The 15,451-nt window shown below is 46.3% G+C and overlaps 1 protein-coding gene across 6 annotated transcripts; it reads right to left on the minus strand.

Moving 5' to 3' along the window:
- Positions 1 to 2,746: 2,746 nt before the first annotated feature.
- Positions 2,747 to 7,947, minus strand: LOC127318579 (uncharacterized). 6 transcript variants are annotated; one of them, XM_051349061.2, is made up of 8 exons: positions 7,573 to 7,947; positions 7,024 to 7,111; positions 6,749 to 6,865; positions 5,856 to 6,656; positions 5,038 to 5,389; positions 4,170 to 4,251; positions 3,804 to 4,030; positions 2,747 to 3,233 (listed from the first exon to the last, which is right to left on the minus strand). In XM_051349061.2, exons 1-7 carry the CDS (start codon positions 7,663 to 7,665, stop codon positions 3,824 to 3,826), a joined length of 1,740 nt encoding a protein of 579 aa, XP_051205021.1. In that variant the 5' UTR covers positions 7,666 to 7,947; the 3' UTR covers positions 2,747 to 3,233; positions 3,804 to 3,823. The 6 variants fall into 6 exon arrangements, with proteins under 6 accessions (XP_051205021.1, XP_051205022.1, XP_051205020.1 ...); XM_051349062.2 differs by having other exon boundaries at positions 6,749 to 6,856; positions 7,573 to 7,946; XM_051349060.2 differs by having other exon boundaries at positions 6,749 to 6,874; positions 7,573 to 7,946.
- Positions 7,948 to 15,451: the final 7,504 nt, after the last annotated feature.

Raw genomic sequence — 15,451 nt, forward strand, 5'->3', positions numbered from 1 at the left:
GGCGCAAAGATCATGGAGATCTTGCAAGCAAACCATATTGACGAGGTCAACTATGGAAGCGTAACTTATCGCTTTAGACACAACCACCGTTGAATCGTAATGGTTGCGTGAGCTCTTGATGGATTTGCCTGTGGTTGAAAAACCTGTTCCGGCAATCCTTTTGAATTGTGACAATCAAACTGTAATTGTCAAAGTGAACAATTCTAAGGATAACGCGAAGTCATCAAGACACGTCAAGAGACGTTTGAAGTCTGTCAGGAAATTGCGAAACTCCGGAGTAATAAGCGTTACATATATTCAAACAGAGACAAAAACTCAGCAGATCCCTTTACAAAGGGACTATCACGTAATGTGATAGAAAGTGCATCGAGGGAGATGGGTTTGAGACCCGTTGATGTTACGCCATAGTGGTAACCCAACCTTTGTGATCGGAGATCCCGTGAATTAGGACCTGGGAAGAACAAACTAGTGGTTTAATTGAGGAGAGTATTATGTAACCCTCTCTATGTGAAGATGCACAACTCTCAATTGTTGTAAGGCAGGTTGGCAACAAGCCTTAATGTGTTTATGTTGGCTATTTTAGCAAAGGTGCTGTCCTACAGAGCATTCTTGAAATAACACACCTATATGAGTCTGATTGTTAAACGTCGCAATCTATGAGATTTGGGTGATCTCTAGTAAACTCATGAAGAGACCATGAAGTATGACGCATATGCTTCACCCACGGGGTAGGCTACTGGCAGCCATGTACTGGTCATGACTTTGAGTGAAACCCTGTTCACGCAAAACTTGCAATTCAAGGCTTAGTCCATTGTTCAAGTGTGAACGGATGTAGCTTAAGGTTCTAGGCGGAAGTTCAACTTAACAGTCTCCGCTGAAACACTGGTATATAAACAAGCAGCGAGTATTGGTAAATCTCTAAATGGGGATTTAAGATCTGGTGGGGGATTGTTGAAATATTGGGCCCACTTTATGTGGCCCAAATTAGATTTCAGTTTTTCCTATAAATCTCAAAGCCCACATAGTGGCAGCCTTGTGAGTTTGAGCCCAAGTTGGTGGCAGCTCACTAGGGAGTGGCAAGAAGTGGGAAGTTTAGTCCCATATGGAAAGTTGGGAGGAAGTTTGACCACCTTATAAGGTGGGTTGTTCCACCACTAGTAAGTGAGTGAGAATAGGAGTGCTACACGCGCGCTCCTCCTCCTCCTCCTCGCTCGTCTCGTCTCGACTCGACTCGACTCGACACGACACGTCACGACGCGCCGCGCCGCGCCACGCTCGTGGTGAGTGGATTGAGCCTCGAGCCGAGACTTTCCTTACTTTTTGCAGCTCAGGAAAACGAACAGAGTTCTAGACGGACGCGTCGCAGTTAGTCGGTTCGGGTCGCTCCCGGATCGTGGGCTATCTGTAACCGACTCGAAACGTTCGTGCGACGTGGGCGTGGCCCACGTTGCCTAGGGTTTCCCGAGCCTATATAATCTCCTGCCCGGCTACCGCAGAAATACATCCAATACACGAGTTAGGGTTTCCACCTCTCTCTGTTTGCGCCGCCATCGTAGCCTACTCCATCCCGTGAGCCGACGTGCATCGGCGAACGGGAGAGCAGGTCTCCGGAACCGCTCGTCCTTGCGATCCTGTACGGGAGAGGCGGGTGGGTTTTGGGAAGCGCTCTGCGCGACTGCTCAAGCTCTTCATCACGGGTCGCCTTCCTTCCAAGACGGGCGGTGCTGCCTACCGTCGTCTTCAACGCCGTCTACTTCGACCCGTCGTCCCCGTCGTCAACAACGTTGTCATCAACAACGTTACTGCTGCGACATCATCTGCTACACCTCCACCGCCACCTCCACCAGATCGGTACGTGCGACATATCTCGATCTGTTTAGCGATGGATGCTTTATCTTTTACGCTGCTGCTACTCATGTTGATTAATGCATCTAGTATGTTTGAGTTTCACATGTTAGTAGTTGCTGCCATCATGTTTTATATTCTGGAATTAATCATGGAAATTGTGCCTAATTATCCAACAGAGGTCTCCTCGACCTTGCGCTCCCGCGACAAAAAGGCCGATGAAAGATGGGCGGCGCTGCTCAAGAGGCAAGAGGAGAAGATGGAGCTCACAAAACGCAGGGACGACATGTCCCTGCTGAGAGCGTCGACAAAAGGAATGTCTCCCCGAACGCGGGCGGCGCACAACTTCTTCAAAGTACAGATCCTCGACAACATCGAAGCCAAAATGGCGGAGGCCGAGGTAGCGGCCCAGGTAGCGGCAGCGGCAACAACCCCAAGCCCAGAGCAAGAGCCGGCAGACGCGTCTACGACAACATCTGCTACTACATCTGCGTCGACCTCTGCCTCGGCGTCGGCGATGGAGCAGACGGAGCATGCACACCGGGCAGATCACGACGAGTTCATCGTGATCGCGGACCTACGTTGACTCAGGATGCGGCGCCGTCGCCCAACCTCTTCTTCTAATTTAGCATGCACCACCGATTTGTAATATGATCGCACGCCCAGTACTTTGATCGCCGCTATTCTGATCGCGACGACTTCGGCGGAAACGATCTCTTTTGAATACGAACTATTTGAATTTCTGATTAGGGACGGCGTTTGGGGGACGCGGCTCGACGTCCCCCAAACGCGGCACGAACAAAACTCGTCCCCCAAACGTTCGATCCGGCGCCGTTTGGGGGACGCCATGCTCTTGGTACGCTGTGCCTGTGTATTGTGAGCATCGACGGGAGCTTGCCTCGTGTACACAACCATATAGAACAGCAAGAACCTGGTTGATTTTATACATCGGTGCAGCACAAGAGAACAATGAGTTCTCCTAGTTACAAGAACCTGGAATATCACGCTATAAAAAAAACCTGGAATATCATATGGAATTTTGTACACTAGAACATCTAATGCACCTGAAAGACAACTAGCCAAGATGCAGAAAACGATTTTATTAATATACGTGCAGAGAAAACCAATAGACCATTCGCTAGAGTTGCACCATGTATGATCAACGGTTTCTCCTTTACTTCTGCACTCTGCATGAACTTTATTTTTGTTTCCCTAGTAGAACTAACACCAACACAAAATAAATGCCGGAATATGATCCTTGTTTCCAGATGGGCCATTCGCAGAAAACTTTGAGGCGACACTCAGTTCCCACCATGGGATTGTCTGCTGTTCTGTACAAAGAAGCATGACTTCCCCTCTAGTTTCTGTCTTGGGAGTAACGGTAGTGCCTGAAAACAGTGAAAGCTTGATGAGTTAGGCACACATGGATCGGAGGTACATGATTATATGATTTTATAATCAATGTTCTAACAGCACTGGTCTGTTCTCGCATAACCACAGTATGATAGAACATTGATAATTCAGAAACTGCCAGACAATTTCAAAATATGATACTGCCATTCTAGCTGATTAGTGAAGGTGATTATCATGCTAAATCTAGTGTGCCATCTTAACTCAAAAGAGTGTTCAGATTACTTCGTAATGTTCGACAATCAATTGTTGCAATTATATAATGTCCAGTTTCAGAAAACAAAATCGTTAGATTTGTATATAGGTTTACTAAGAAATACCATCAGATTTGCATTAATGATACCATATGCTCATTCTTTTTGCAGTTACGAGAATATCTTGCCTGATATCATGAAACAGAGTAAGTAGATACACTGCTTATTAACAACAGATCAAGATCAGTTTGACTAGTCATTGCCGCCAAACATATGCAGAACGAGCAGTATCATGAACATATCTGCAGAAGTGGCATACTATTTATTAATAACAAAGAATCAAACTCATCTTACTTGATCGTTTAACTATCAGACTAGAAAGCTTGGCAAGTGAAGCATCCACTCAGCGAACTCATTTGGCCATTCTTGTTCAGGTGTGATGTCCTTTTGACAGTCCTGGAGATCTGCTGATCATGTTTTGCGGTTGTTGTACTGCGTACCACCTGTGTTTTCCTATGAGCTGATCTGAGGGTGTTGAAAATCCTCTCCAGTGAATATGATCTCTTCTTTTCAAGTTTGATCTGGAAAAAAAAGATTCCATAAATATTGAACTTCAAAAGAACTAATCATGCAAATTATAAATCCCAAATATAGCTCCACTACTGTGCAGCGAATGATAAAATTGATTTAAGGAAGGCACAAGCAAAGAAACAAGCATACCACAAGCTTTTGTATTGCTGCCTCCGCTTTGGCTTTTTGTATACTCTCCCATGCTGTCAGTTTTGCTTCCTCTGTGTCAATCCTTCAAAATGCAATATTTATACCCATCAGCTTTTCGTAAAATATGGTAAACTTATTGCCTGTATTAGAGATTAATCTAGATAAAAACCAGTTCCAATTTAACAGTGACAGATCTACAAGTGGATATCTAGCTAGACGATTGCAACAAGAATTCATATCTGATTTCAAACTAGATGATGTTAGTTATCTACGCAACCAGAAACCAACACTTGACAATGCATAAAATGGGCACCCTAGCTCTAGAGACTATGTAGTGAGATTAACCCTGTACCCCTTTAAAAAGATTATCCCTGTATCCCTTAAAAAAGATTATCCCTGTAAGTTCTGTTCTCTTTTATCCTCTCTCCCTGTTTCATGTTGCTGGTTATTTCTCCTATTTTCTCTTCTTTTGCTTCTCAGAACCTGGTGACTTCTTGTAACGGAAATCAGGAGCCCTCCCATTGCTAAAAAAACTTGAACTCTCTTTAATCTCCAGCTTTAGCAGCACTTTGTTATGGCTTGACAAGAAAATTCAAGCCCCATTGTCTTAGCTATGAGAGTACTTTCCTCATTCTTTTGCTTACACAAGCAAGCTTTTCTAAGAAAATGCAACTTAGTAATACCAAACCAAAACACTAGGTGCATAACATACTAGAAGAATCAAAGTACAAACATAGTTCTAGGAGGTAAATATATACCCAGTTAGCCTTGCACTAAAACCAGTGCACTAAACAATGTTATTACTGGAAAAGGGACAGTCAAACAAAAACTTTATCGTAGAAGACTAATATAAATGGCATTTCCTTACTTTGATATACACTTTGCAGTTTCTGTTACTTCCCAGGTGGAGGATTTAGATTCCATTGTCTTTCTCTTCCACTCTATAATATTTGTTGAGTTCTTGTCAGAGCCTCGTGATACATGCTTCTTGGACCACCTTGTCAGTGTGACCCGATCATCCATCTGCACATCCTTGATTTCAAGCTTAGAGAAACAGCTCCCCATTTCTTTGACTTGTTGTACCGATAGTGTACGAGAAAATGAAGGCCTCGTGTTGGGAGAAGAGGATCTGCTAAGGTCAGGGCTAGTTTGTGTTGCCACATTCTTCCTCAAAATTAAAGGGGTATTGCTAGTTGCCAAATCATTTGTAACCTGTCCATCTGCACAAGCAGCAACCATGCAAAAGTTTCAGAACTTTTTTCCAAGCGACCCCGCAGGGATCGAATTCCAATATCAGAACGACAACGGAACCACAGGTCCGGCCAGCAAACCAGGTTCACGTAGGAGCGCTGCCTACTGCTAGTGTCTGAACAGAAACAAACACACAACAGAAAGAAAGGGGCGAGCACCAGCTCACATAGGCCATAATACTGAAATGAGCAACTGTGTTCTGATGGATAATACCCTAGGCGAGCTGGCTACAAATACTCTACACTAAATGAGCCATTTAAATCATCCAAATCATCTGCACAGTTTAACGAGCTACAGTATGTTCACTTTGTTTAGCAAAAAAACAAAGCATACTCAAGAAATGTCACTTTTGACAGTCTACACTTGCCAAAGCTACTCCAGGCATTGAACTAAGTACAAATAAACTTGGGATTTAAGAGAATAAGGCATCAATACCTTGAGTATATTCTTGGGATGTATGCAATGACTGAGATTGGAGCGAACTATCCAATGGATGGTGAGCTCTTGTATACCACACAGAAGGATACCCACCATTCGCCGGACCAGACCTGCCACCGCGGCCGTTGCTGCTATCCTCGCCAGATGCTCCTCTTCTATCATCTCCAGAGTTGCTACTACCCCCAGAAACATGCTCTGGTAGAAAGACTCCCGGCAGGAAAGGTGAATGCACTGCTTGATTTCCAACTCCTGAACTGTCAAGCAACAAAGTCGACGACGAAACAGACGAGTATGGCGCACCGAATCTACCAGGAGGTCCAAGTGGACCACTCTTGGACTTTGGTCGCCGGTGCTGCGGCACCGAGTTTCTGCTAAGCGCGTCGTGGGGATTCGGGCTGAAGATCCACCTCTCCGCGTCCTCCCATTTCGAGGGCAGTACCCTCCCATTGTTGTAAGGCAATGCCATGCTGCCACCGCCCGGATGCCTTATGTGGCCGTTTGAAGGCAGGGGCACCCTCTCGGAAGTCCACCCTTGCTGGTACCCGGCAACCGCCGTGCCACGCCGGTTGTAACTCAGTGTTCCTGGGCTGGTTAACACCCCTGACCTGCTCTGCGGTGACACACCTAACCCCTTGTTCATCGCCCCCACGCCGCTGACAAAGAAACCCGGGGAATTCGTGGATGATCCGTGAACACCACCTGGACAGCCTAGATCAAGCGACGCTGTCCGCTGCTTGCGGTCCTTCCTAGCATGGGAAGTAAGAAGAGCCCCCAATGGATGCCGCTGGTCTTGGCATTCTGTCAAACAGGATGCAAGCATAATAGAGTTAACAACAGTCATGTACAAAAACATAGGCCATTAATCACCAATGCAGGTTCAAGAATGTTACCTCCGGCGGAGCCGAGGACTGGGTTTCTGGTCGGCCTCGGCCGCTGTACCCACCGGTCTTCCTTCACCCCTTCCAGCGCCCCGTCGCCGTCGTCGTCCTCGCGTGACACTGTGGAAGCTGAAGAATCTTGAGAAAACGAAAGCGCTTCAGTGTTAAAGGGCTGTAAAGTGAGTAGTGCGCAAGCCGAGCATCCACAGGCAACAGCCGCGCTACAGCGGCAAGAAGAAGACAAGCAGTGAGCTGTTTGTGGACACGAACAAGCACAGTGCGCTCACCATCGTCGTCGTCGGAGGAGGTGGGCAGGCCATGAGGCTCCAGATCTGTCCCCGGTCCACCACCTAACCGCGAGAAGCTTGGCAGAACCTGCGGCAACGACCGTGTTAGAACAAAAACAAAGCCTAAGTCCGTGAAGCTGCAAGTTGCAGAGGAGCAATGAGAACCATGGCGCGCGGAGAGAATATCCTAGATTGGCAGAACGCCCATTTCATTATCGAACAAGTACAATCCCCCCTTTTGGTGCTATATTCGAAGGCAGGGCCGCATTTGCTTCGCTCGTCTCTGGTTTAGCAGGGGTTAGCACTAGGTATGATATTCAGGAAACTCCATGAGTTGAGGAAACAAGCGACACAGTGTGGCAAAATAATTACAGTACTATCCTAGAACGACAGACTAGCTATTCGCCATCCCGTTGCGGAAATGGAGTCACCCGGAATTTTCTTGTTTCTACGACGCAGCTCCGCATACAATCCAGTAGGACTCGGTAGTTCAAGATGAATATACGACGCAAGTTGAAACGAATCTGGGCAATGCAGGAACCCACTCACCGGGCCACAGCGCGACGTCGAGCATCCACCTCCCTCGCCGCCGGCGCCGCTGCCGCGTGAATACGCTAGCCTCACCGCACCACCAGCCCGCATCTCGGCTGCTCTTCCTCCACCCGGCCTCTCGCTACTACCTAGCGCAAGAAGAAGCAGCAGTAGCAGTAGCAGGAGGAGGAGACAAGGGTGCGCCCGCTCGTCGACCGGTGCGGTGGGTATTAAAAATGGCGCGTGCCGTGCGGGAGATGGCGCGGTCGTGGAGGCGCGCGTTTAATACCCGCGCGCGGACGGAGCAGCAGCAGCAGCAGCGGTGGCGGAAATGAATCTCGGTGGCGAGTGGCTGGTGACCACTGCAGCTCACAGTTACAGTCAGTCACAGGGCAGACCTGCCTGCCTGCTTCGTACGGGCATCTCGAGGCGGAGGCGGAGGCGGCGAACGTGGGTTTAGTTACTGCGAACGCTGCAAGGAAGTTACACGTTGACTGACCGCCGCCGATCAATGCCACCGGTGGCGTTGGTGCGTCGCCGTGTGTCATTGCCAACCAGATTTAACTGCCCAGCTGCTCGAATCGTACGTTGGTGGTCGGGTGGAGGCTTGCTTTCGTGCGGGACGGACGGACGGGACCGACGGCATTGAGGGGTGAGGTGGAGGTGGCAGCTACTGTGTACTGAGCTGCACCAGGGTGTACCAAGCCGTTGGCCCGCCGATGCTCACCGGCCGGTAGAGGTTATCCCGTCGACGACCCCCAATATCCAATCCTACCACCAACCACGCAACCAGCCTGATTTGCCCAACGGCGCCACGTATCGGTCCGACTTTTTTAATACCTAAATTGCCATTTGTCAAACTTTAAACCACTTCTAGCCGCTTGATAAACTTTTAAAGTTCTACTCCTCCCAAAATAAGCTGCTCAACCTTTTCTAGATACAGATGTATCTACACACTAAAAATAAGTCTAGATACAACCGATTCTAGATAAATTTGAGCAGCTTCTTTTTTGGAATAGAGAGAGTATAATGTTTTTGGTCAAGTCATGCTGGATAACGTAACGAAGTACATGGCACGCCAGTTGAGCAAAATGATCTATAGCCGTTTTTGTTCCAAAATGGTCAGGTCATATTTAGGTTGGCTACTTTGCAAAGATTTTGCACCCTCCAAGAATGTTTTCACACAAAATAGGTAAGTCAAGCCATTAGGTATGGCTATATTTAAATGACTTAGCAATTTTAGCATAGATTTTGAAGAAACTTGCCAACCAAAGTGGTGGTTATCCATTTCAGTTAAACCATCTAACATGAGGTGACTACAAAGGGCCAAAAGTCTGGTGACTACCAATGGTGATACAAGTTTTAAAGTTTAGGGTTTCTAACGAGTGACGGCGCGTCTCCTGACGCCGTGTAATGTCCCAGGTTTAGAGACGATCGAGGGGTAGATTTTAGAAAGGGATGTGCATTGCATGGCAAATTCTGGGGAAATTTCGCGCTTTTAAACAAAAACTGCATCGGAGGGGGACAAGTTTCTCTCTCGACACCTTACAGGGTTAGGGTTTCGAGAGTGCGACAAACTTGCATCTCACTTAACTAGTTTAGGGTTTTGAGAAGAGAGGGGAGAGTTTGCATCAAACTTAAGTTGCATTATTGAATTCTAAACTAAGTGACATGGTTAAATTCAAACCAAAGTTGAATATGAATTTCAAATTCAAATATTAAATAATTACCCTAAATATTTGAATTGTGAGGAAATTCATTAAGTAAATCAAACATAACACACATATGAATAATTTAAACAATAAGACAAGCTCATTAGAGAAAACCTTGAGCTTTATTGATTAACACACAAGATACATTGTCTTTACAATATTCATAATGGAAATAAATGAATATTACAACACATTACAAGAATTGGTGAAATTGAAAAATAAAAGAAAATAAAAAGACAAGTACAAGGATGGATCCTAGACTAAATACTACAAGATCATCTTCACTTGATCTTGGATTTGATGACCTCCATATCCATTTTGATCAATTGTTGATCCCTGCACAAAATCACAACAAAAAGAAGTTATGCCAAGTGGCATAGCCACTTGGCAGGTTAGAAAGAAAGGAAAAATTGAGCAGATATGATCAACTCTGCGAGTGATCCTCTCCAAGCCAAGTTCAGAGTATCGTGCACACACACACACACAGGCAGCTCACACTGCATGTGTGCATGCTCAACACCAAGCCACTGAGTGTGCATGTAGCACAACACACACACACATCATCAGTGAGTCACCAAGTGTGCCAGACCCAAGCTGTCGACCAGGGAGGGCAGGGGAGCACCAAATATAAGCTTTTCAGAGGCAAACCCTAAGTCATACTCATCGACAGGCTTCACTGGTAAGTCACCAAGAACACAAGAACACAAGAACACAAGAACAGCCCACTATTTGTTCAACTGCTAACTCACCACAAGATCTGAATCAAGCCCCACAAGATTGCAAGGAGGAGCAGGGCAAGCACAAGCTCAACCCTGAAGCAATCCTCTACACCAACAAACAATCTAGGAGCTGTAGTGAGGTATAAACCAAATCAACCTGAGCAAAACCAAGTTTTGCTCATAAATAAGCATACAATGCATCACATGAGCACAGAAGGGTAGAATACCCTGTTTGTGTCATCATCTGGCTACAAAGCCATTTGGTGCAAGCAAATATGGGTAAAGACTCTAGGAAATCATCCTATGGGAACATCAGTCATGCAAATCAGGGCATAACTGGAGAAATCCAGCAAAAGATGAAGTCTTAGACTAGCCTAGCCCACACACCTAACACCTACAGCTAATTAACCATCGGACTTAGACAGAATGCATGCATTTGATTTCAACATCAAGAGTCACTAGCAATCCAATAAATGGATCACCCAGAGAACATTTGGTAAGCTACGACAAGCCAACAAATAGGGGAGCTACCCTAGGGCAGCACATGACTCTGCCAGGGTCACCTCAAACCCTAGATCAACCAGACCAACAAGCCACGTCCATATATCATCACCACGATTGGGTTCAAAGAAGGGCTAGGGTTCCCAAACAGTGGGCATCCATCTAGCCTAATCCAACCAACTGTGATGATCATCCTCGTATAGTTCACATCAATTATCCACTGAATCAAATAAAGCAACATAGATAATTGAGATTAACAAGAAAATCATAAAACAGACTCATGCCAATGATCCAATAGATCACTACAAGTGTCAGCTGATGCTTGAGCAAGCACTTGCACTGATCTGTGCCACACACATACATAGAGTCAAGTAACAGCAAGGCACATGCAACAATTAAACCATACACTGCACCACTGTTGATGATCATTTGATCACCAGAGCCCACTAGAGCATGTTAAATCATGCTAGAATCAATCCTAGCACCAACATCTTAACAATATGAATTAATCAGCCACAGGACATGAACAAATATATCACAGATAATTACATCAGTCATATACAGGAGCAGACCATCCAAGGATGGTGGCATCTTGTAACAGGCATGCTCAAGGGAGCATATCTAGAGATTATAGCACACAGAAAAGCACTCTGGGGTACTGGCTCTTGTAAATTTACAAGGATTACACATTGCCAATAAGCCAGAACACCATAAATGAATACACTTGAGTAATTGGTGAAGATAGCATCAAGAACAGAGACACTGGCACTTGCCAAAGGCAAGGATCATGCATCATGATCAAGTCAGGAAGAAGTAATTGCACACATAGGAGAGGCAGGAGCAAGATAGCAGCAGCAGTAACAAATGAATAAAGCAAAGCATCACAGTATGCTCCTGAACAAGAGTTCATGAGTTGCAACAGCAAGCTATAGAGCACAATAGCATAGCACAAAGCAGAATCTATGGCAAATGCACGGCGATAGCATACGCATAGCGACGGTAGCACGGCTTGGACCATGGCCAAGGCCAGGAGCGAGAGCCGCATGAACAAGACAAAGAAAGATAAGCATCAAGGCAGCGACGGAGCAGCATACGCACACACGGCGAGCTAAGCGCAGTGAGCGGCGATAACGGCATGGCGGAGACCTCCACAAGGAGGAAAGCCATGGCAGAGCACATGGAAGAGAAGGAAGAACAAGCACGAGAGGGTAAGAGAGGCGGCGCATGTGCAGGAGCGAGCAAACGGCGGCGTGGCCGTGGCGGCCACGGCGGCGCGCGCCGAAGGCACGGCGGCTTTGGCCGGGCCATGCCAGGCCCGACTAGCGCCGCAGCGCTCCGCACCACGGAGGCGAAGGCCCGGCGGCGCCATCACGCCTGAGGCGCCGGTGAGCACCGCACCACCGTGCGGACAAACGAGAGGGGGATCGGCGAAGGGGCGGCTAGAACCAGATCGATGCCATGGATCTAGTGCGCCGTCGCGTGGCGGTGCAGATGCGCCCCATGGCGAGGGCCATGGCGGCCGGAGATCGCCGGAATCGGCCGGCGACGGTGAGGGCGACGCAGGTCGCCAGAGCGAGAATGGGGATTAGGGTTAGGTCGAGGCGGCACGAGGTGGTGGGCGAGTGAGCGACCGCTCGGGTCGGTTGGACCCGAGCTGGTTTAGCCCAACCCACTGGGCCACCCTGACAGGTGGGCCCAGGGGCAAAAAGGACTTTTCACAATTCAATAAAAACATGAAACTTTGAAATTCAATAGAAAATTATTAAAAGCTCTTAAAAATAAATTAAAAATATGAAAAAGGATCAGCATAAAATTCTCTATGTAAATAAAATATCAAAGAGAATTTTTGAATACAATTAAGAATAAGTCCTATTTTAAGGATTTAAATAATGATTTAAATCACACATATTATTTTCAGTAATGAAAATAAGTCCATCAATGCTTTTGGACTTTAAAAACACCTTGACAATATTTCAAGGTTGTATTTACCCTAAATCAAGTATCTACATGTTATTCTTAGTATTAACCTCTCACATAAAATAACAACGACATCGGAAGGGGGGAATCAAACCCTAAAACTGGAATCATGCATAATTGCTTCTTTAACCATTGCCCTTATCGGACAATGATGCTATTTTTCAGAGACAGAGGACAAGGGTCAGTCCACACCTTCCAACTGCAAAACTTTGCAGTGTTCAGGCAAGTTCATCACTTGCTCATGTCATTTGAGTATTTTTATCAAATTACTTGCAAAGTATTATGGTTATCACTATTGCACAAAAATCAAAACCACTACTTTCATAACTATGAATATGACTATGTGGTGGGCAATGGAACCATGGATTGTGTTGATATGGTGGAGGTTCCATTGCACGGGTTTATATCCATCTAGGATTAAACAACAAATGTCGCCAGTGATTCTTGTGCCGTAATACCCGTGTTAACCATAAGATCCGGAGTGGGACGGAGTAGTCAAAAGTGTTTCCACCTCTCGTTCATCAACGGATGCGCTTACCGTAGCAGTTGTGTCTGGCGGAACAACCGGAGGGTAGGGATCCCATTCTAATTCCCCACGGTAAAGCATTGCTTGCCGTAGCAGTTGTGTCTTGCGGAACAACCGGAGGGTGGGGATCCCATTCTAATTCCCCACGGTAATGCGGTCTATGATGGGTTGCAGCTACCGGCGTAGGAGTGTATGGTAGAGCCCAAAGATCGTCGTCGTGGTCGGGGTCCACCCTGAAATTACGGGAATAATGGGACCGGCGTGGACCCAGGGTCGGGGCATGCAACAAAGGGTGGGTGTTCGAGGTAGCGGAGGAACATGATTGGCTAGACCTTATACCGGGCCTCACACCAAAGGAAGTGTGGACGGGAAAGCTGCCCGGTTGGCACCAAGGTTAAGATCTCTTATGGGTAAAGCAACACACCTCTGCAGAGTGTAAAGAAGCGTGACTGTCACTCCTGTTCGGGATGAGGAGCTGACAGCGGAAAGGAGCTCCATGAAGTTCTAGTAAACCGGTGAAGGCTGACGGACATAGCTCTTTGAAATAAAAGCAATCTCTTGAAGAAATGTTTATCAAAACTTGCATTGGTATTAGACTTTCTGGTCTAATATCGTAGTTAGTGCATTAAACACCTCTTATCTATAATGAACTTGTTGAGTACGCTCGTACTCATACCACTCTTAAATCCCATGCTTAGATTGTCTGAATCGTCTGGAGGAGGACTACGACAACAATGAAGGAGCCGTGATCATCGGCTACGAGGAACCAGACCTCTCAGGAGGTGTAGAAGGCGTAGACTATCTCATAGTCTACGGAACCGGGGAGGCTTCCGATGGAGATCAAGCCTAGAAGAACCTAGTAGTAGTTGTAGTCGAGCAGCACGAACTCTTAATATTTAGCTGCTCGAGGAAATAAATGTATCACTTAATGAGACTCTTATATTGTAAACTAAGTTGGGTTCGCCTCGAACCCAGGAGTATTCCTCTTAGGACCCAAGAGGAGCTCCGAGACGACATGTGTATGTTAATTGTAATAATATGTGAATGAGTTATGGACCTGCTATGTTCTGTTGTACTACTCTGAGGGATGTAATATTTGCGGAATGGTACTTCGTGAATGTTATATCAACGACTGGCATACTACAACATGCAGTGGTATGCAGGGTCACCACAGTTGGTATCAGAGCCAAAGCTTTGACCTTAGGTTGGAATCTAGTAAATGGGACCAAACGTTAGGAGTCAAATAGGACTAGTAAAGAATTCTCTAAAAATATGGTGTATATTCAATTGAGAATACAACAATCATATCTTTTAGTGCGATAATTCTTTATTATCTCTATTATGATGCATTATTACTAATCTTATAATCTTTCTATTTCTACAGCCAACATGGAAAGTTCGCGACCGGGAAGAAACGTGAAAGTTATGGATTCCACACTGAGCGAATACCAAGGAGGACTTGCAGACATCTTACAAGCCATGTTACTTGAATTTGGGTGCGATCCCCAGATTCCAGTAAAGAAATACATGTTCTATGATGGAACTGTATTGGCCAAGTGCAGGGTAGGACTGCGACTTCCCGAATCTTGGGGAGTGAGCGTAGGAATGCCAGCTGGGGACGCTCGGACAACCAACACAGCCTACCATATAGCTGTTATGAGAGCCATAACCGACATACGGGAACATAAGACGAAGGAGCTTATGGATTCCGAGTTCTCCCATATTCCTCATAATCAGGAGGAAGAAGATCCCATGCTCAACCACTACAAATATGCCAAACGCAAACCCATAGCAGCGGCAAAATATATGGATAATAGCTGCAACTTCATATCATTACTCTTTCAGTTGAACCATCATCTGATAGGAGCAATTGATACGATGCTAGAGGAATTTACTGAACCCAAGGAGGAGAGTAGGGGGAAAGAACCTATGGAGAATGTGATGCACACACCAGTTTACTCAGCTGGTGACTACATCAGTATTGATCCACTTGAGCGTGAACCTACACCTGCTACACACAGGAACTACAGGTAGTTCCTATGGGGGATACGAGGGCGGAGAGGAATCCGGAAACAACCAGCGTTCCGAGACTCCTATCGAGAATTCCACGGGTTGGCGTTGGGGATCTGATACTGGAACCCATAGTACTTCTGTGTATTATGATGGGGAGATGAATGATGACGCAACAACCCAGAACCAGAGCTATCCTAGTAATGAAGGAGTTGATGGAGGGTATCCGACACAGGTTGAGTCGGGTATGGGTGTTGGTAACACTTATGGTGGAGCTACAGGGGAGTACACCCGATGGGTGGACTATGATGCACTTAACGATCAGTTTGTGAACACTGATTTCTCCCTAGGATCATCATCGGATTCGGATTACCAGCCAACGGGGAGACCTTATGTTCCAGGGTCTATCAGGAGGACGACACGTTCGACCGGATGGAAGCCTGGGATGTACC

This window comes from Lolium perenne, chromosome 7, assembly GCF_019359855.2.
Source record: "Lolium perenne isolate Kyuss_39 chromosome 7, Kyuss_2.0, whole genome shotgun sequence".
NCBI lineage: Eukaryota > Viridiplantae > Streptophyta > Magnoliopsida > Poales > Poaceae > Lolium > Lolium perenne.